General features: G+C 37.9%; 1 protein-coding gene across 2 annotated transcripts in view; it reads right to left on the bottom strand.

Annotated features, from left to right (window-relative positions):
• Nucleotides 1-21,126, bottom strand: part of Atp11b (ATPase phospholipid transporting 11B (putative)) — a 93,325-nt gene that overhangs the window by 64,177 nt on the left and 8,022 nt on the right. For both annotated transcript variants that reach the window (XM_055625877.1, XM_055625876.1), the window contains exons 2-4: nucleotides 16,856-16,972; nucleotides 3,244-3,333; nucleotides 1,568-1,648 (exon numbers count right to left, since the gene is read on the bottom strand). In XM_055625877.1, coding sequence (XP_055481852.1) covers nucleotides 1,568-1,648; nucleotides 3,244-3,333; nucleotides 16,856-16,972 — 288 coding nt within the window. The remainder of the gene's footprint in view (nucleotides 1-1,567; nucleotides 1,649-3,243; nucleotides 3,334-16,855; nucleotides 16,973-21,126) is intronic.

Raw genomic sequence — 21,126 nt, 5'->3', positions numbered from 1 at the left:
CACACACACACACACACACACACACACACACACACACACACACACACTTTCCAGGAAACATTCACCAGAATTCTACTAGGCTACTTTGATGCCTACAAAAGAAATGACATTTCTGACATTCATTCTTACCAAAAACATTGTTTCCATTACATCTATGTTCTTGGTGTTCTAACATCTTGATCTTTCCTTGTTTTCTTGTGAAGGTTTCTTCTGTCACCTTTATGAGTCTTTTCCACATACGTCACTCTTAGTAGTAAAATTATTCTATTCATTTCTATGTATTCAAATAATATAAAATATGCTGGTAATTCTGAAATATTTTATCTTTAACTTGTATCTCCTCTAGATTCCAAAACTGAGTACTTAACTGCATTATTAATGTCTCTATTTAAGGTCTCATAAATATCTTTTTTTAAATACTCTGATATATATCATATAAGCGAATGGAGTGATTTGCATGTTTGCTGAATTTTACAAATGAATCCTAGTGTCCAATAGAAGAGAGAAGAAAGGGAAATAAAACTTAATAAGAAGTAAGGCTACTATTCTGATACTCTAGTTACATAACATAATTGATAATTTATATGTAGACACTTATCTTTCAATAAAAATAAAGCAGGGTGGGTGAAACGGCTTACCAGGTAAAGGCACCTGCCATTAAACCTAATAACTTAAAATTAACACCCACAATTTACATGGTAGAAGGAAAGAACCAACTCTCATGAGCTATCTCTGACTTTCACCAGCAAATAATGGCACATACACATACACACACACACACACACACACACACACACACACACACACACAAAGTAATTGTTTCATATAAATAAATAGAGAAAAAAGAAAAGTAATAATGTAATACGCTTCATCCCAGAACTGCAAATATACTGTTAATTTCATTTCTCCTTCAACCAACGCGTTATTTTTATGTATTATAAAACATAGGATTTTAATATCAGTTAGGTAAGAAAATGCAATGAACTGTGTATCTAGTGGAAGGAATCATCTCTATATCACAGAGACCCTGACTAGATATTTTGAAAAGTAGCAATATCAAGTTAACATTTTAAAGAATTTCTTTCTTAATTAGTATGCTTATCCATAATTTTATTTTTCTTCTTATAAATCTTTTTATCAATTTATAATCTGGCTGAAATTATTTCCATTAGGGTACTAGCACATACAAAAACTAACTTTGTCAAGGAAAACTGTAAAATTTAGGAAATTATGAGCGTTCATGCCAAAAGCAAATGCTACACTCTACAGACTTACTTCCTTTGAACTATACTTTTTAAATATCACTAAAATTACAAAAATGAGTATACTAATTTGTTTCATAAATTAGCCTGTACATATTTGTTTTTATATTGATTCCTATGTCAAGACAATAATATATTTTAATGACTGCAATCATTTATGAGTTGTAAGATACCTGAAATATAATGTTACTTATCAAATAAATCTGTTATGTAAATTGTTTTCATAATTGTGTTAATCTGGCATAAAAATATTTAAGAAGTTCTGAATGAATTTTGGGAGAACTAAGACAGGAAATATTACATACCTGTTTTATGGCAGTTACTGTTATCACAAAGAATAATGGAAGTCCACTGGTAATTGGACTGGTAGGTGTATCAATCATAAGCTATATTAAAAAGAAGAATGCAGAGTATTACATATTTATTTGTATATGCTACATTATTAATACCTAAAATCTCATACTACTGTACAATGTGTTTAGTTTAATTTACAATTTTACTTTCTTGACAAATTAGTGAGTCTTCCAGTTGTACACTCTCAACTGCATGCTAACTGAACTCAGCTACTCTGCTTTTTTTATTGCTGTTCTGTTTTTTGAGACAGGATTTCGCTACATATGTTCATCCCAAACTGGACTACTCTTTATCCCCTTGTGTTTACTGTTCAAGTGCTGGGATTATAAACACAGTTCTTAAGTTCTTAAATATTGCCTACAAGTAGGTCTTATCTCATGGGTCTTATCTCATTTTGCATTTCTTTGTGCATGCTACAAAATGCTGAAAAGTCTGTCAGTAATTTTATGCCAGGATTCAGGATAAACTCTCCTGAAGAAGAGAACAAGGAATGGAATATGGAAAGTGATTTTTCTTACAAGTGATTTTTATTACACACATAAGAATCAGAGAAAGACAGGTAGGAAGATGGTGCTTCAATTCTGATGTAAATCATATAACTGAAATTTCTATAAGTTGCTGAAGAAGTACTTGTAGTAATTACACACATTAGTAAGAACACAAATCTTACGCTTTATTAATTTCCCTTGACTCTGCACAGGCCAGTTAAACTTGTTCTCCTGTATATGCATGCTAATCTTAGCAACCTGACAACTGCATACATGCCACTTGAAGACAGCTAGCATGATTTCACTTTCCAAGGAAACCACTAGATACTCTATTGATATAAAGCCAGAAGTTTCTTCTCCATTCACGAGAAAAGGCATTTTTAAACTAAATGTTTCCTAAATCCAAAATGATTACTTGAGTAATTTTAACTTTCATTTTGAAATCCTAGGTTATACTGACAGACCAGTTCAGAGTTTAAACAAATTTTTAATTTTAACACTGAAAAAACTTCATTGTTATTTCAGGTTTTACTGTTCTTTTCAGTGTTGAGGTTTTATCAGAAAATAATAACCATAAGAAAATGATAATCACCATATTTACAAACCGATTTATACTTGAATTTCAACATATATACATATACACACAAAAACACTTAGCTTAATAAGTTACTGAATGGTTTATGATAAACCCTGATTTAAGCCCAGACCCTTGAGAATCTGTGATTACAGACTCATGACACATACAGATAAAACACACACATACACAGAAAATCTTGTACAAAGATGATTCCATAGGTAGACATGTGCCAATGATACACTGCTGATTAACAGCTCAAACAGTTATACTCTCAGGCAGGTATCTGAAAAACTACAAATAATATTCTTGGCTTAGCTTACAGTTATCAGTACTATGGCACACTAGTAAAGAAACAAAATGCAATTGATCTTAAAATTTATAGCCTTTGTTTTAGAAATTGAGATTTGATTTAAATAATTTATTCATGAATACAATGGGAAACCCACAGGAGAAAAAATATGGCATAGACAAACAACTAGGAATACAATATAATTTTCCCCTATTGTAAAATACATGTGTAGGCAGCAAGTTTATAAATAATTCATTGAGTGATAAAACTTACCTGAACCAAAAATATAATAAGAAAATAAAAGTTTGCCACTCTTCTGAATTGTTCAAATAAATTTTTTGGAACAAAATTCCACACAGTATACTAGGAAAAAAGAAAAGAGAAATCAATAAAAGAGTATCATTCATATATATATATATATACATATATATATATGTATATATATATATATACATACACACACACTACATAGATACAATTATAAGGAAAGTAAAATCAGATTTACTAATCTCTTAGACAAATTAATGATGCTAAAGAAACTATCTAGAACTTAAGACTTTTATGCCACTTTCTTTTTTCCCCTTTCTATTTATTAGCAATTGTAGTATACTTTTACACATAAGATATAAAATGTATTAATTTTGCCGATCTAATTGTTGACATTTTTTTAGAAGTTAGAGAAAACATCTAACCATTTTAATAATATATTTTGGATTTGCTTATATAAAACCGAAGTAATAAAGATTAGTAAGCACTGCTAGAAATGATAAGATTAAGACCATTTTATTTTAGTTAACTCAATGTCAGAACGGAATGGCCTAATCAATTATTATCTTTTTACATGAAATATAGAAATGTGACCTAGAATGTTAAAGAAATAATAAGACAAGCAATCACTGGGATAATCACCAAAACAATTTATAAAGGATGCAAAATTGTACAATGACCTAAAGGAATATAATGGTCAAAAGTGTAGATGAATGGAACTTAACATCTCATGGCTCAAAGTTGCAATAGTCATTAAATAACCTAGACTTAATCTCTCTATGCCCCATTTTATTCTGCTATGAAATTATGACAATAAGCATGTTTCCAGGGTCCTTACAGAGAGTAAATGAATTAATGGATTTGTAAAGGTGCTTAGGGTAGAATATGGCTCATATTAATTGCTGTTTGTTCAGTGTTACTAATTAACTCATCAGCGTATTAGCTGTATGACAAGGTCAGAACAATATGCTACATGTTATTGTTATATCATCCCTTAGAACAGGTCTTTCTATATGAGAATGGGAAACAGTTTATAGAACTTTAATCTTAGTTTCTCTATACTCTCCCAGTTGCATGTAGCATACCGAAGGCTCTAGCTCTAGTACTTACATTACTCAGCACAGCTGTGAATCAAACGTTTGCAAGCTCAATGAATGAATAAATAAAAGCAACCAAAATGGAGTCCTGTTGTTAAGCAATGAAACCTTAGTAGTTACTGATTAAGATTTTTCTAAGTTTATTTAATTTTCTCTGTGCATAGTAATATAATTCTAATTTCTAAATTTTTACATGTCAATAGTTTACTTCTAAATGAGTTGTCTGAAACCTGAACCACCTTTTAACAAATAAACAATCTTATAAGTAGAATTAGACTGGCAGAAGAACCCATTGAAGGCTATACCCAAAGACACATAGGCTACCCCTAACAACCTTTCTTTCTTAGGTAAAATTACATTTCCAGGGTTAATCTAGGACGCATGGAATGTATTTAGTAATACAAGGCCAACAGCTCCAGATTTTATGTTTAGGGCTCAAGTGAGAAGAGAGGCAGATACTACCTACAATCAAAAGAAGCCCCAATGTTTAAATTTACTACCAACTGATCCCACGTAGCACTGGCCCTATGTCCATGCGTCCTGGGACGCAACTCACAACTGGACAACCTGCACATGCATTAAAGTAGAGATCATGAAGCTGGGCAAAGGTGACACGAAGAAGGTGGAGCGGGGAGGGAGGTGTGGGAGTGGTGTAGATGCCCTGCTCATGCATGAAGTTCTCAAACAAAAGAGTGTGTGAGAGTGTGTGTGTGTGTGTGTCAGTGCTTTAGCATGTATATAAGATGGCAATGCTGAGTAGAGCTCTCTCCAGCAGGTCTTCAGGCACACATGTGTATGTGTGCATGTATGTGTGCATGTGGGTATATACACAAGTGTGCCGGTACATGTGCACATGTGTACACCTGTGTAGAGGCCGGAAGTTGACACTGGCTCTGTTCCTCAATTGTTCTCATCTTCACGTTTAAGGCAGGAACTCTCACTAAATCTGCAACTAACTGATTTGTTAACTAACCAGCTAGCAGGACAGTGAGTTCCAGGGATCTCCTGTTTCTCCTCCCCATCACTGGGATTTACACACATATGCAACTGAGCTCTACTTTATGTGGGTGCTACGGATCCAAACTCAGGGTCCTTATGCTTTTGGCAAGTCCTTTACTGACTGAGCCATCTCCCAAGCCTCTTCTGGTTGAACTTAAACGGTAACTGTTCCTACAGGAAACTATTTCTACAGTCCTCTAGGGGCCAGAGAGGCCATGGATCTTAGAGTAGAACCCAATACCACCACTTTACTAAACCAACATAAAGCAGTAATTTCTTGATCACCTTATCAAATCCATAAAACTTTCTAAGAATTAAGTTGACAATGCCTTATATGTCTACAAACACCTATGTAGATTATAATACAGACAATATTTTTTCTTCTGTAATTTTAAAGAAAGCAATTATATAAATTGGCAGTAAAGTAAATGGTTTCAAGATATTTGCTTCAAAAGAATGGAAAGATGGTTCTGTAGTTAAAAAGTGTGCATACCACTCTTATAGAGGACTCAAGTTCAATTTGCAGCACCCAAGCCAGGTGGCTCACAACTGCCTAAAACTCCAGCTCTAAGATCTGAATCCTTTGGCCTCCACAGGAACCTGCACTCGTGCCCATACTCACGCAGACACACACACACACACACAACTAATTAATAATAAAAGCTTTAAAAATGTATATGTAAAAGTGGTTTATATATGGGTGTGCACCGCATGTGCTCCTGGTCCCTGTGGAGTATACAGAAGATACCAGATACCCTAGAACTGAAGTTACAGACAGCTGAAAGCTGGCTTATGGACGCCGAATACTGAAGCCAGGTCCTTTGCAGAAGCAGTAAGTGCTCTTAACCTCTGAGCTACCTCACCAGTTCCATAAAAAACAATTTTGGAAGAAGACATTTCCTTTGGCTAGCTCATAAAGTTCATAAAAACAAGAAAAAATGAAGATAAAAATGTCATATACAAAGCAGCTTACTAATGACAAAATATTATTTTCATGTTTTGTAAAATACAAACAATAACAGATTCAACAAATTAAAATTTTGCACTTAATCTACCATAGAGAGGGAAGAGAAATACTACTAAATAAGAAAATACTTAAAAAATAATTTATTATGTAGTAGTGGTTAAGATGACTGAGTCAGTAAAACTATGGCCATATATGACTATAACTGACCTTTTCAAGGAAGTTTAAATTTACTATAAGCTACTACTGTCACCGAATTACATAACATTATCCAAGCTGGGTATTGTGGCATATAACTTTAGGCCAGTGATTCTCAACCTGTGGGTTGCAACCACTTGGGGGGGGGGGGCGGAGGCGAATGATCTTTTCACAAGGATTGCATATCAGAGATTTACATTATGATTCATTACAAGCAGCAAAATTACAGTTATGAAGTGGCAACAAAAACAATTTTATGGTTGGGGGTCACCATAACATGAGGAACTATATTAAAAGGTTGCATTACTAAGGTTGAAAACCACTACTTTAAGCCCAGTTGGAGGCCAGCCTGGTCTACAGTGAGATCCAAGATAGCCAGAGCTACATAAAGAAACCTTGTCTCAAAAAAAAAAAAAAAAAAAAAATCATTACATATTTACAACATGTCAAATACACTAAGAAGCATATATGTAAAACAAAGAGATTAAGAGCTAAATATCAACAGTTGCAGTCAAAGATAAATACATAAGTGCACATATAAAACAAAGAAAAAGCAGCAAAGCTCCTTTGAGGTTTTGTAGACCATGTCTCGGGAAATAATACAGGAGTTAAAACAAAAACAAAAAAAATCATGCCAGCCTCATTGCAGCATGAAAGAATGGTTATGCACAACTCTCTATACTCTTAATTGACATGAACTCAACATCTTTAGAAGAGCAAATCGACACCCTCCTCAGATTTTTACATTTTAAACTCCCTGGGGGAAGCATGCAATCCAGCAATGGTTCAATGGAAAAAGAGTTCACCGTGAGCTATCAGACTGCCAACAACACAGTTACAAGGGTCTGGGAACAACTGAGACACAATAAAGTAGGAAAGCCATATAAAGAAACTTTAATTTATGTTAAAATGTTTTAAAGAGAGTGCTTAAACATCTACATTTCTGAAACTCTGGTCAAAAAAGCTAAACTCAAACTTCTGCATAAGAAAACAGCCATATAAAGGTTCTTATTTAATCTCAACGTTTTTTCAGGATACCAGCTGAAACGTTTTATGTGAACCTGTGAAGTCCAACAGATGAGAGACTTAGGAGTATAATAAGAGAGGATCTGATCTGAAAGCCTCCTCCTTGAAAGATTAGCTTCCAAAGTACTAGAAGGTGTTAAGCAAGCTGCCAACCATGGGAAGAAATCAGTAGTCCCCACTCAGCTGCGATGCCTATTAATCACAACAGTGACTAGCTTGGTAAGGCATTCCTAAGATTTATCTGTATCAGTGGCAAATCTATATTATATCAGTTGCACTCATATCTTGGCAGGAACCACCATCTCTCTAATTGAACATAAAGTCCACTCAACAGGAGAGAAATCAATCCTGGTACTAAAAACTTAGCCAGCTACCCAGGGCTAGAGGTGGATCTTAGAACACACCACCACCACCACTTTATTAAACCAGCATAATTCTTAAACATATCCTCAGTTTGTTGTATCTACAAACAAGTGTAGCTCTCATTCATCATCAAGAAAGCTTCTCTTTGCAATAGACAGATCACTGCAGAAAGCCACAGCTGGTCAAAATACAGAGAACTGATTGTGGGGTTCCCAGTCCCAAGGGATATATCCACAACACAATTCCTACACCTAAGAGGAGCCAGACAGAAAGGCTATAAGAGCCAAGGAAATTGGCTGTGAGATTGTGACAGGGAATTGTGACCCATGATACCGCAACGGTATGGGTGCCAGAACAAGGAGATAGATAGATAAATAAACAAACAAACAAACAAACAAACAAGCTAACATGGAAGGAAGAAATTTCAGTGGGCCTTACACCAAGACAAAGGCGGGCAACTACAGAAAGCTAAGAACAGTAAAATTAGTCTTCCCCAGGGGTCAGCCCTGAAATAAAAAACATACAAGCAACATTAAGTGCAACAGGTTGCACTTACATACATATATGTAAAAGCAACAAAGAAAAAGAAGCTGTAAATTTGAGAGGATTGAAAGGTGGGGGTGGGACATGAGTGGAGTTGGAGAGAGTAATGGAAAGGGGGAAATAATAAAATTATATTTTAAATATAGAAATTAATTTCAAAACTATTTCAAAAGCTATTTCAAAAATTAATTTCAAAAGCTATAAGGCATCCAAAATATATATGAGAACTGGAACAGGTGCCTTTAGTATCATCAGTGGATCCATTATACACAGAACTAATGTGATACAGAAAGAAAAGAGCAGGACAAAAGGACTGTTGACCTAAAGTGACATCTTGGGAAAGATAAAATCAATTTCCAAATACTGAAATCAAAGAACTGTGATAATATAAATATAGCCTTTTGTAAACAAGATTTAATAGTTACTTCATATAGGCTGTTGCAAAGATTAAATGACATAATATAAAAAACCAGGTTCAGCAGATAGCCATCACAGTATAGTCATAGCTGAAGATAACTGTTATCTGGTAGGAACTAACAGACTCTTTTGTTTCATACATCATGTTGGGTGAAATATATCTATCAACCTTCAGTTTCTTGACTTTTTAAAAGTATAAATATATACTTGCACTGAGGGAGGCGGGGCAAGATGGTGGCGCCGGGAGGACTCTCATTCTGAGGAGCAGCACAGCAGGATTGTCACAGTGACCAGCAATCAGAACTCGAGGCCATAAAACACAAGTGATTGTGTTTCTCAGGTGAGAGGATAACCCACGGTGGGGGATTCAATCAGCTTTAACTCTACCGGCTAAACCGCGGAAGAGATCCTGGTTCCGCCAGGCGCTTGGTCGCCAGCCCAGAGCTACACGCCAGAGTGATCTGGTAACTGTCCCAGACTGAACTGTGGGCCCACAACACCACAGACTGGATTTTCTAGTCGAAAGATAACCCCACGGAGCAGGAAACGATTGGGACCAACCTTAGGTCACCCAGACATCCCCTGGAAAAGACTCAGGTTCCACGGGCGCCCCAGGAACCAGCCCGGAGCCAGAGCCGGGGACCCAGGTGCCTGCACAGAGCCCTGCCTGCGCGCCTGATTCGCCGACTCAGATAGAACTGTGGGCACCAGGGCAACAGGCACCAGAGACTGCGTTTCACTGTCTGGGGCAAACCCACAGGGAGGGAAATGGCTGGTCTGATCTCAGAGCACTCAGCCGACACCCCCGCCCCAAAAAGGTCTCAGGAAAATTATCCAGTTTAGGCAGCCACCAAGGCTCCCAAAGGCCAGAAAGGCAGAGCCAAAAGCGGGCATCTGTGCCTGTGGGTGCTACTCACCACCCCAGACAGAACAGCGGTCCCCAAAGCAAAGTCTGGGTGTCTCTGGCAGGAGGAAACCCCCAGCGGAGGGAATCATCAGGTCTAACGCTCAGGACACCCAGCACCAAAAGACTTCCTGGATTCACGCAGACTCTAGGCTTTAGCTTTCTAATGCAGGCAGGAGCGCTGTGCTCAGCCGCCATTATTGAGTTCCCCTAGGGCACTGGGACACACAGCTGCATCCTCAGACCTACAAAAGCCAGAGAGCCATTACAGCAGCCCTCAGATACTGTGCCAAGGATCAACCAGTTACCCCTAGCTAGACTGACAAAACTGTGGGAATCCCTGGTCCTTCAAAAGGGCCGCACAAACAGCCTCTGGACCAGAGCAGTGCCTGCAGCTGCCATCCCAGACAGGGACACACAGCTTCTGGTCCAGAGTGAGGCACCCAGCCTCCAGACCAGAGCAGCATCCCCAGGCGCCAACTCAACCTAGGTGCACATTCTCCAGGCCCAGAGACTTGCTGGGCGCACCTCTCACTTTCCCGGACAGAACTGTGTGCCCCAGGATAACAGACTGAGTTTCCCTGTTGGGAGAAAACCCCACAGCTAGGAAATCAATAGGTTCTTCAAGAGGACTGTACCTGGAAATTTAGTGAGCAGCAGCACACTAAATTTATAATGAGAAACCCAGCAGTGGGGCAGCTGTCTTGAGAACTTCTATGGGTAAGAGGAGATCCCCCCCTGCCTAACAAAGACCACAGCTACTACTCAGGGCTATAAACCTGGGGTGAGCGGTGGAAATTCCTGAGAAACACTGGCCATACAGTGACCATAACTAAAAAGCAGAGGAGGAATCCTTCAGGAAAAATCATCTTCTGGCCAAGGGGATTCTCCCTACCTCAGGACTCCAGGAAGCACAGAAACTAACAGCCAACACCTAAATCAGCCCAATGGGTAGAGGTCAGCATAAAAGCTCAACCAACAAAAGATAGAGCAATATGGCATCTCCAGAACCCAGCCATCCAGGGGCAAACAGCCCTGGACAATGCAGCATAATAGAAAATCAAGAAGATGACCTTACATCTATGCTGATGAAGAGGATAATAGAGGAAACAAATAAAATACGTAAAGAATTAGAGGAAGATAAAACCAAACAGATCATGGCTATCCGTAAAGAAATGGAGGAAGTTAAAGACAAACAGATTATGGCCATCCATGAAGAAATATGGGAAGATGCAGCCAAACAGCTTTCGGCCTTCAGAGAAGAAATAATTAAATCACTGAAAGAAATAAAAGGAACAGAGTTGAAGGAACTAAAAGAAAAAGAGAAAAATACAATCAGGCAGGTGAAGGAAGTAAACAAAACAACTCAAGACCTGAAGATAGAAACTGAAAAAATTAAAGAAAACACAAATGGAGGAAATAATGGAGAGGAAGAATTTAGGGAAGAAAACAGGAACTACAGAGGTAAGCATAACCAACAGACTACAAGAAATGGAAGAAAGAATCTCAGGTGTAGAAGATACAATGGAAGAAATCAATCGATGTATCTGTCAAAGAAAATATTAAATCCAAAAAATTCCTGACACAGACCGTCCAAGAAATCCAAGACAATATGAAAAGACAAAACCTAAGAATAATAGGTATAGAGGAAAAAGAAGACTCACTTTTCCAAGACCCAGAAAATATTTTCAATAAAATCATTGAAGAAAATTTCCCCAAGTTAAAGGAGAAGCCAATAAGGATACATGAGGCCTATAGAACACCCAACAAATTTGATCAGAAAAGAAAATCCTCCCACCACATAATAATCAAAACAGTAAGTATACAGAACAAAGAAAAAATACTAAAAGCTGCAAGGGAAAAAGGCCAAGTAACATATAATGGCAAACCCATTAGAATCACACCTGACTTTTCAACAGAAACTATGAAAGCCAGAAGGGCCTGGACAGATATCATGCAGACCCTAAGAGAACACAGATGTCAGCCCAGGCTACTATACCCTGCAAAACTCTCAGTCCTCATAGACGGAGAAAACAAGATATTCAATGACAAAAACAAATTTCAACAATACCTACACACAAATCCAGCATTACAGAAGACACTGGAAGGGAAAATACAACCCAAGAAAATTAGCTTCTGTCAAGAAAACACAGGAAATAATTAACCTTCCTACAGTAAAACAAAAAGCAACCAAGCACACAACCTTATGAACACAGCCAACATCAAAATCAAAGGATCTAACAGCCACTGGTCACTAATCTCTCTCAACACCAATGGACTCAACTCTCCAATAAAAAGACACAGATTAACAGAATGGATACGTAAACAAAACCCAGCAATCTGTTGCATACAAGAAACACACCTAAGGCACAAAGGTAGACATTACCTGAGGGTAAAATGTTGGAAGACGACTTTCCAAGCAAATGGACCCAAGAAGCAAGCAGGAGTAGCCATTCTAATATCTGATAAAATAGACTTTCAACCAAAATTAATAAAAAGAGATGGGGAAGGGCACTTCATACTCATCAAAGGAAAATTCCACCAGGAAGACATCACCATCATGAACATCTATGCCCAAAATACAAGAGCACCCACATTTGTAAAGGAAACATTGATAAAATTTAAACCACATATAGATCTCCACACATTAATAGTGGGAGACTTCAACACCCCACTCTCAACAAAGGATAGGTCAACAAAACAGAAATTAAACAAAGAAACAATATCTCTGACAGAGGTCATGAATCAAATGGACCTCACAGACATTTACAGAACTTTACACCCAAACACAAAATTTACCTTCTTCTCAGCACCTCATGGAACCTTCTCCAAAATAGACCATATAGTTGGTCACAAAACAAGCCTCAACAGACACAAGAAGACTGAAATAATCCCTTGTATCTTGTCTGATCACCATGGAATAAAGCTGGACTTCAACAACAACAAAAATAGCAAAAAGCCTACACACACATGGAAACTGAACAACTTGTTACTAAATGACAGCTGGGTCAGGGAAGAAATAAAGTAAGAAATTAAAGTCTTCCTAGAACTCAATGAAAATGAAGAAACAATATATCCAAACTTGTGGGACACAATGAAAGCAGTGCTAAGAGGAAAGTTCATAGCACTAAGTGCCTTCAGGAAGAAATTCGAGACAGCTCATTCAAGCAACTTAATGGCCCACTTAAAAACCCTAGAAAAAGAAGAAGCAGACACAACAAAAAGGAGTAGATGGCTGGAAATAATCAAACTCAGGGCTGAAATCAATCAATTAGAAACAAATAAAACAATTCAAAGAATCAATGAAACCAAGAGCTGGTTCTTTGAGAAAATCAACAAGATAGACAAACCCTCTGCCAAGCTAACTAAAAGGCAGAGAGACACCACCCAAATCAACAAAATCAGAAATGAAAAGGGGGACATAACTACAGACACTTTGGAAATCCAAACATTCATTAGGACTTACTTCAAAAGTCTATATGCCACAAAATTTGAAAATCTAAATGAAATGGACAATTTTTTTGATCAATTTGACTTACCAAAGCTGAATCAGGACCAGGTAAATCAATTAAATAGTCCTATATCCCCCAAAGAGATAGAAGCAGTCATCAAAAGTCTCCCATCCAAAAAAAGCCCAGGACCAGATGGCTTCAGTGCAGAATTCTACCAGACCTTTAAAGAAGAGCTAACTCCAATTCTTTTCAAACTATTCCACAAAATAGAAACAGAAGGAACATTACCAAACTCATTCTATGAAGCCACAGTCACCTTGGTACCTAAACCTCACAAAGACTCAACAAAGAAAGAGAATTTCAGGCCAATCTCCCTTATGAACACTGATGCAAAAATACTTAACAAAATACTCGCAAACCAAATCCAAGAACACATCAAAGATATTATCCACTATGACCAAGTAGGCTTCATCCCAGGTATGCAGGGGTGGTTCAATATACGGAAATCCATCAATGTGATCCACCATATTAACAAACTGAAAGAAAAAAACCACATGATATTCTCCCTAGATGCTGAAAAAGCATTTGACAAAATCCAACATCCATTCATGTTTAAAGTATTGGAGAGATCAGGGATACAAGGCACATATCTAAACATAGTAAAGGCGATTTACAGCAAGCCTATAGCCAACATCAAACTGAACGAAGAGAAACTTAAAGCAATCCCACTGAAATCAGGGACAAGACAAGGCTACCCACTCTCCCCATATCTCTTCAACATAGTACTGGAAGTCCTTGCTAGAGCAATAAGACAGTTGAAGGAGATCAAGGGGATACAGATGGGAAAGGAAGAAGTCAAATTATCACTATTTGCAGATGATATGATAGTATACATGAGTGACCCCAAAAACTCTACCAGGGAACTCCTACAGCTGATAAACACCTTCAGCAAAGTGGCCGGATACAAAATTAACTCAAAAAAAATCAGTAGCACTCCTGTATACAAAAGACAAAAGGGCTGAGAAAGAAATTAGAGAAACAACACCATTCACAATAGCCACAAATGACATAAAGTACCTTGGTGTAACCCTAACCAAGCAAGTCAAAGACTTGTATGAAAAAAATTTCAAGTTTCTGAAGAAAGAATTAGAAGAAGATATGAGAAGATGGAAAGGTCTCCCATGCTCATGGCTTGGCAGGATTAACATAGTAAAAATGGCCATCTTACCAAAAGCAATCTACAGATTTAATGCAATTCCCATCAAACTGCCAACACAATTCTTTACAGACCTGGAAAGAAAAATTCTCAACTTCGTATGGAATAACAAGAAACCGAGAATTGCTAAAACAATCCTCTACAATAAAAGATCTTCTGGAGGTATCTCCATCCCTGATCTCAAGCTGTACTATAGAGCAACAGTTATAAAAACTGCATGGTACTGGCATAAAAACAGAATGGTGGATCAATGGAACCGAACAGAAGACCCAGAAATAAACCCACACACTTACGGACACCTGATTTTTGACAAAGATGCCAAAACCATACAATGGAAAAAAGATAGCATCTTCAACAAATGGTGCTGGTCCAACTGGATGTCTACATGTAGAAAAATGAAAATAGATCCATACTTATCACCCTGCACAAAACTGAAGTCCAAGTGGATCAAAGACCTCAACATAAAACCAGACACATTAAATCGGCTAGAAAAAAAAGTGGGGAATATCCTAGAACTCATTGGTACAGGAGAAAACTTCCTGAACAGAACACCAACAGCACAGGCTCTAAGAGCAACAATCAATACATGGGACCTCATGAAATTGAAAAGCTTCTGTAAAGCAAAGGACACCGTCATCAAAACAAAGTGACTGCCTACAGTTTGGGAAAGAATCATCACCAACCCTTTATCTGACAGAGGACTCATATCTAATATATATAAAGAACTAAACAAGCTGAAAAGCAGCAAACCAAGTAATCCACTTAAAAAATGGGGAACAGAGCTAAAGAGAGTATTCTCTGTAGAGTAATATTGAATGGCAGAGAAGCACTTAAAGAAATGCTCAACCTCATTAGCCATCAGGGAAATGCAAATCAAAACAACCCTGAGATTTCACCTTACACCCATCAGAATGGCCAAGATGAAAAACTCAAGGGACAACACATGCTGGAGAGGTTGTGGAGAAAGGGGAACCCTTCTCCACTGCTGGTGGGAATGTAAACTCGTACAACCACTCTGGAAATCAATCTGGTGCTTTCTCAGACAACTAGGAATAGCGCTTCCTCAAGATCCAGCCATACCACTCCTAGGCATATATCCAAGAGAGGCTCAAGTACACAAAAAGGACATTTGCTCAACCATGTTTATAGCAGCTTTATTTGTAATAGCCAGAAGCTGGAAACAGCCCAGATGCCCCTCAACTGAAGAATGGATGCAGAACCTGTGGTACATCTATACAATGGAGTATTACTCAGCAATGAAAAATAAGGAAATCATGAAATTTGCAGGTAAATGGTGGGACCTGGAAAGGATCATCCTGAGTGAGTTGTCTCAGAAGCAAAAAGACATGCATGGTATATACTCACTCATATAAACATACAACATAGAATAAACCCACTAAAATCTGCACATCTAAACAAACTAAGCAAAAGAGAGGACCCTAACTAAAATGTTCAATCCCCATCCTGAAAGGCAAAGAGGATGGACATCAGAAGAAAAAGAAAATAGGAAACAACCTCGGAACCTGCTACAGAGGGCCTCTGAAAGCCAGAAGAAAACAGGAAACAACCTTGGAACCTGCCACAGAGGGCCTCTGAACGCCTCTGTAGTATGGACTGTCAAAGCAGATGCTGAGCCTGATGGTCAACTGATGGGCAGAGTGAATGGAATTTTATGTAAGAAGTGGAAATAGTAAGAACTGGAGGGGACAGGAACTCCACAAGGAGAGCAACAGAACAAGATAATTTGAACACAGGGAACTTCCCAGAGACTCATACTCCAACCAAGGACTACTCGTGGAGATAACCTAGAACCCCTGCACAGATGTAGCCCATGGCAGGTCAGTGTCCACGTGGGTTACATAGTAATGGGAACAGGGACTGCCTCTGACATAATCTGATTGCCTGCTTGTTGATCACCTCCCCCTGAATGGGGAGCAGCCTTACCAGGCCACAGTAGAGGACAATGCAGCCACTTTTGATGAGAACTGATAGACTAAGATCAGAAAGGAGAGGAGAACCTCCCCTATCAGTGGACTTGGGGAGGGGCATGCATGCAGAAAGGGGAGGAGGGAGGGGCTTATGGGGGGATACAAAATGAATAAAGTGTAATCAATAAAAAATAAAAAATATATATATACTTGCACACATTCAATAAATCACTTTAGAAATGTTACAGATCTGCCATTTTGTTTTGTTTGAGACAAGGTATCATATAATATATACCAGTCTGGCCTCAGTCTTGCTATGTAGCTACAGATGACCTTGAATTTAAGAGTGCTGGGATTATAGGCATGCATCACAAAGAAATGAAGATTGAACTGTAGTACTGAAGATTGAATTATGGGCTTTGCACATGACAGGTAAGCATGGTACCAAAGAGCTACAAATATATCCCCATCTCTACATCCACAGTTTAATAATAAAATTGTGTGTTCTTACCTTAGATGAAATGATCCGGTTATCTATAAATTTCTGAGGTGTATAAAGGCCATTCTGAGGAAATCTGTTGGCTATGTAAATAGTTCTTGTGTCACTTTGATGTGGTGGGTCAAAACCCTAAGACCGAACAATAGAAAAAGCATATTAATCAACATGCTATTTGTTATAATATTTTACTATTGGTTTTATGTAACTGATAAAAATTATATATATTATTGGCATATAGACTGATCAATTCAATTATTAGGACAGCTAAGCCACCAATACTTTTTTTCACAGGTGAACAGGTATTCTACCTTTAGAAATAAATTATATAGGCCACACCTTCAATAATGAAAAATAGTTCACACTCTCAAACATGCTACAAGAGAAAAATCAGATATGAGAACTTTAGAAGCTTTCTTCACTGCATTCCTTGCTTTTCATTCCTATGAGTGCCTTGCTTTCTCCTACTTCTTTTAGTAAGAATCTATCACTAATATGTGGCTAACATGTCTGATAGCAAAGTTTTACACTTACTTTTAACCTCTCCTATACCAAGTCAACTTAGGTTCAAAGGAGTTTTCCTCTCAAAAGACTACAATTCATGTCACAGATTTATACCACCCCAACATTTCTTTGTAAAGAGAAAAGACTTCCTGAACTGTAGATAGAAAGATGTTGATAATATTCCTGGAGAAACACAGCCTCTGCCTTCAAATTCAGAGGACCATCTGTGTTAGTTAGTGTTTTGTTGGCTTGGTATGAGCTAGAGCTATCTGGGAGGAGGGAAACTCAAGTAAGAAAACTAGCTCCATTAGACTGACCTGTAGGTAAGTCTAGGGGTCATTTTCTTGATAAATGATTGATGTGCCAGGGTGAGAGAGGCACACAGAGCAAGCCACAGGGAGTAAGCAAGTAAGTACTGTTTCTCCATGGTCTCTAACTCAGTTCCTGCCTCCAGTTTTCTGCCATGACTTACCTTCATGAATGATGGACTACACTGTAAGATGAAATAAACCTTTTCCTCTCCAAGTTGTTTTTGGTCATGGTATTTACCACAGCAATAGAAAGCAAATTAGGACAACATCTCTCCACGTACAGGAGTAATAATAACCTTAGCATAGTGTCTTATTTACTTTTCTATAGTTGTGTTAAGACAGCTTGACCAAGGAAGGCAACTTATGAAAGGAAGTATTTAATTTGGAGCTTATAGTTCTAGAGGCTTGGCACCCATGATAGCAGAGCAAAAGCATGGTACCAGGAAAAGCTGTTAAAAGCAGAGAGTGCTAACTGGGAATGAAGTGAGCTTTTAAAATCTCAAAGCAGGCCCCAAATGACATACCTCTTCTTCCAAGGCCACACTTCTGAATCTTTCCCTAACAGTTTTACCGACTGGGGAACAAGACATTACTATTGGCAAGTAACTAGAACATTGGCTCCCTTTAAATTTGCAACAAAAAACTTAAAGTTGGATGCCTAGGGAGAGAAAGAGGCTACAGGACAGTGGTTCTCAACATGTGGGTCATGATTGCTTTGGGGGTCAAACAACCCTTTCCCAAGGGTTGCCTAAGACCATTAGAAAACATATTTATATTATGATTCATAACAGTAGCAAAATTTATGAAGTAGCAACAAAATCATTTTACGGTTGCGGGTCATTAGAGGAATATTTATGGATGGAAGCATTAGGAAGGATTAGAATCACTGATCAAGAAGGACTTGGGGGAGGGGAAGAATATGATCAAAATATATTTAAAATTGTTTTAAATAATAAAAAATATAATAAGAAAGAGAGACTGACCCACAAAGTGGGATGACATCTTTCTTATGTGAGTTAGAAGCCCATTCTTTCAGATTTAAAGTTCAACATAAAATGACAAGATTATAGATTTTCCTGTCTCTCACTATCAAAGAATCAAGTAACTCCCGCTACTGGAACTTTCTGAACACAGTGTATTTAAAAACCATCAGTAGAGTCCCAAGGGAAGCAAGACTAGGAGGTGTAGAAATCGGGAAATAAAGTCTTCAGTGGTGTGTTGAGCAGCAGGACTAGCTACTACCCACCGCACATTATAAAGACTCTTCAAAAGTCAAACCTTAGGACATCAATGGGTGATGTGTGCTTTCTGAGCAAATGTGTTTAGTACTGTGCTACGCACTGTGACAAATTTAGTTTTTAATTATTTGATCATTCTGAAATAACAAATCACTTAGAATGCTATGTTAAACTTCCTTATAATTTTACTTGCAATTTTATAAATACAACAAACTTATTACCACATGGACTATATGCCAGGAAATACACTTGGAACTGCTTGCTGAAATAACAAAATGAAAAAGAAAATATTTTTACTCTAAATAAAATTTCATTTTTTAAAACAGGACTTTAAGATAGGAGATGTAGCTCAGTGGTAAGATACTTCTCCAGCAAGGCCCTGGATTCACTCTCCAGCATGGAAGGTGAGTGAACGCAAGGAAAGAAGTTCCTGACTTGCCTCAAAAATAAATAAATAAAACAAAATAAAATTAAAAAGCTGAAAAATACATAGACTTTGACCGCCAAGCCAAGGAGCAGTGCTAAAAGGTATCCACAACCACAAAAAAGATTTCCAGAGCTGGGCATGATACTACTCTTCTAGAGTCGCAGCTTTCTGAGGCCAAGGCTGGAGATCACTGTAAGTTCAAGGCAGGTCAGCTCTGGCTCCACAAGGAGACTCCATCTCAAAAACCAAAAGACAGGATGACTAAGAGGAAGAATGCTGCTTCCCACCCCTCTGGGCCTGACACTGCAGCTCCCTTTAAGGAGCAGTCTCAGGAAACAAACCAGCCTGAATCCTGAGCCAGCTAGGGCATATTACAAGACAACACACTCTGTTGACCGTAGTTATCAAGGCCAGTAAGTACTCCAGATAGTCAGGCTTTACAGCAGCCCTGTGACACTTGAGTGGCGGGGCTCCTGACTATAATACTCAAGATGCTGCCAACAAAACTGGGATCATCTAAACCAAGTCCAGAGGACTAACTCTACGTATACTTTTTTCATCACAGAAAAGTTAAAACAAATTTCAAATGAAAAAAAAAATTCTTACTCAAATAGCATTATGTCATTGGGTGTGTGTCTTTTTTACAGAATATTATTAAGCATATTCTTGTGAATAAAAAGGTTTATAGTTTCATTTCAGATATAATAAAGGTTTGATTAAGATAAGCAAGGTATATGTCTTTTGTCATTTTAGATTTCTATTTTAGTATCAAAAATATCTTAAAAAACAAAATAATTTGGGGCTCCCAAAGATTAAAATGAAAATTAAAACTTACAAAAAAATTGCTATGTTGTTTAAAATCAACTTACAGATACTATGACTTATAATATATAGTCAAGGAACAAACAAGACCTAACAATTAAAATATCTCAAGCTAACTCTTAAGAACAGCCATGGCTAACTATAGAATTCCAATAACTACTCTCCTTTTTCTCTACAAACTGATTACCACTGACTTAAGTCTCCTCCTGCTACCTTGTACATTCCTGCTTAATCTACTCTGGTCTAGCCTCATTCCCAGGAGGTTTAAAATGAGGTTTTAAAAACGGAAGAGGTGAGAGGTGGCAAAGAAAGGAACTATTCCATTACCCCACTATTAACCCTGTCCCGCACTGCTAATTTCCTAGAAAAATTCCTTATTTCTTTTTTATTAAGAATTTCACACATGAATATAATGTGTTTTGATCAAATCTACCCATCTTTCCCCTCTCCAGTTTTTCACCTATTTCCCTCAACTTTCTCCTCCCAACTTCATGTGCTCTTTTTAAAAGACTAAAAATTTTATGTGTACGTGTACCGACTTGTCTGAATGTACGGCATGTCTGTACAAGAGTACATGGAGCCCATGAAGAAGACATGAGATCCTTGGAATTGGATTTATAGGCAGTTTTGAGTCTCCCAATGTGGATGCTGGGAGTTAAAGCCAGGTCCTCTGTCAAAGTACACTTAAAGGCTGAACAATCTTTCCTGTTGTTGTTACTATTGTTTAAAACTCACTGAGACCACTTAATGCTGACGGCTATGCATGTTTGTGGAACCATCTACTAGGCAGCCTCTCAGGGCCTGCATCCCTGAAGAACACTGACTCTCTCTCCCTTAGCAGCCATCAAGTGGCACCAGTTTCTTAGCTATGGATGGACCTTCATGAGGTCCTCCTTGACCTGTGCTGGCATTTTCCCTGGCTTGATCTTGTGTGGCTTTTATGTATGCAGTCACATCCACTCAGAGTTCATGTCACAACAATGG

This window comes from Psammomys obesus, unplaced genomic scaffold, assembly GCF_907164565.1.
Source record: "Psammomys obesus unplaced genomic scaffold, mPsaObe1.curated_primary_1811, whole genome shotgun sequence".
NCBI classification, from domain to species: Eukaryota; Metazoa; Chordata; class Mammalia; order Rodentia; family Muridae; genus Psammomys; species Psammomys obesus.
The sequence above is the reverse complement of the archived record's forward strand: the minus strand, read 5'-3'. Positions and strand labels throughout refer to the sequence as shown.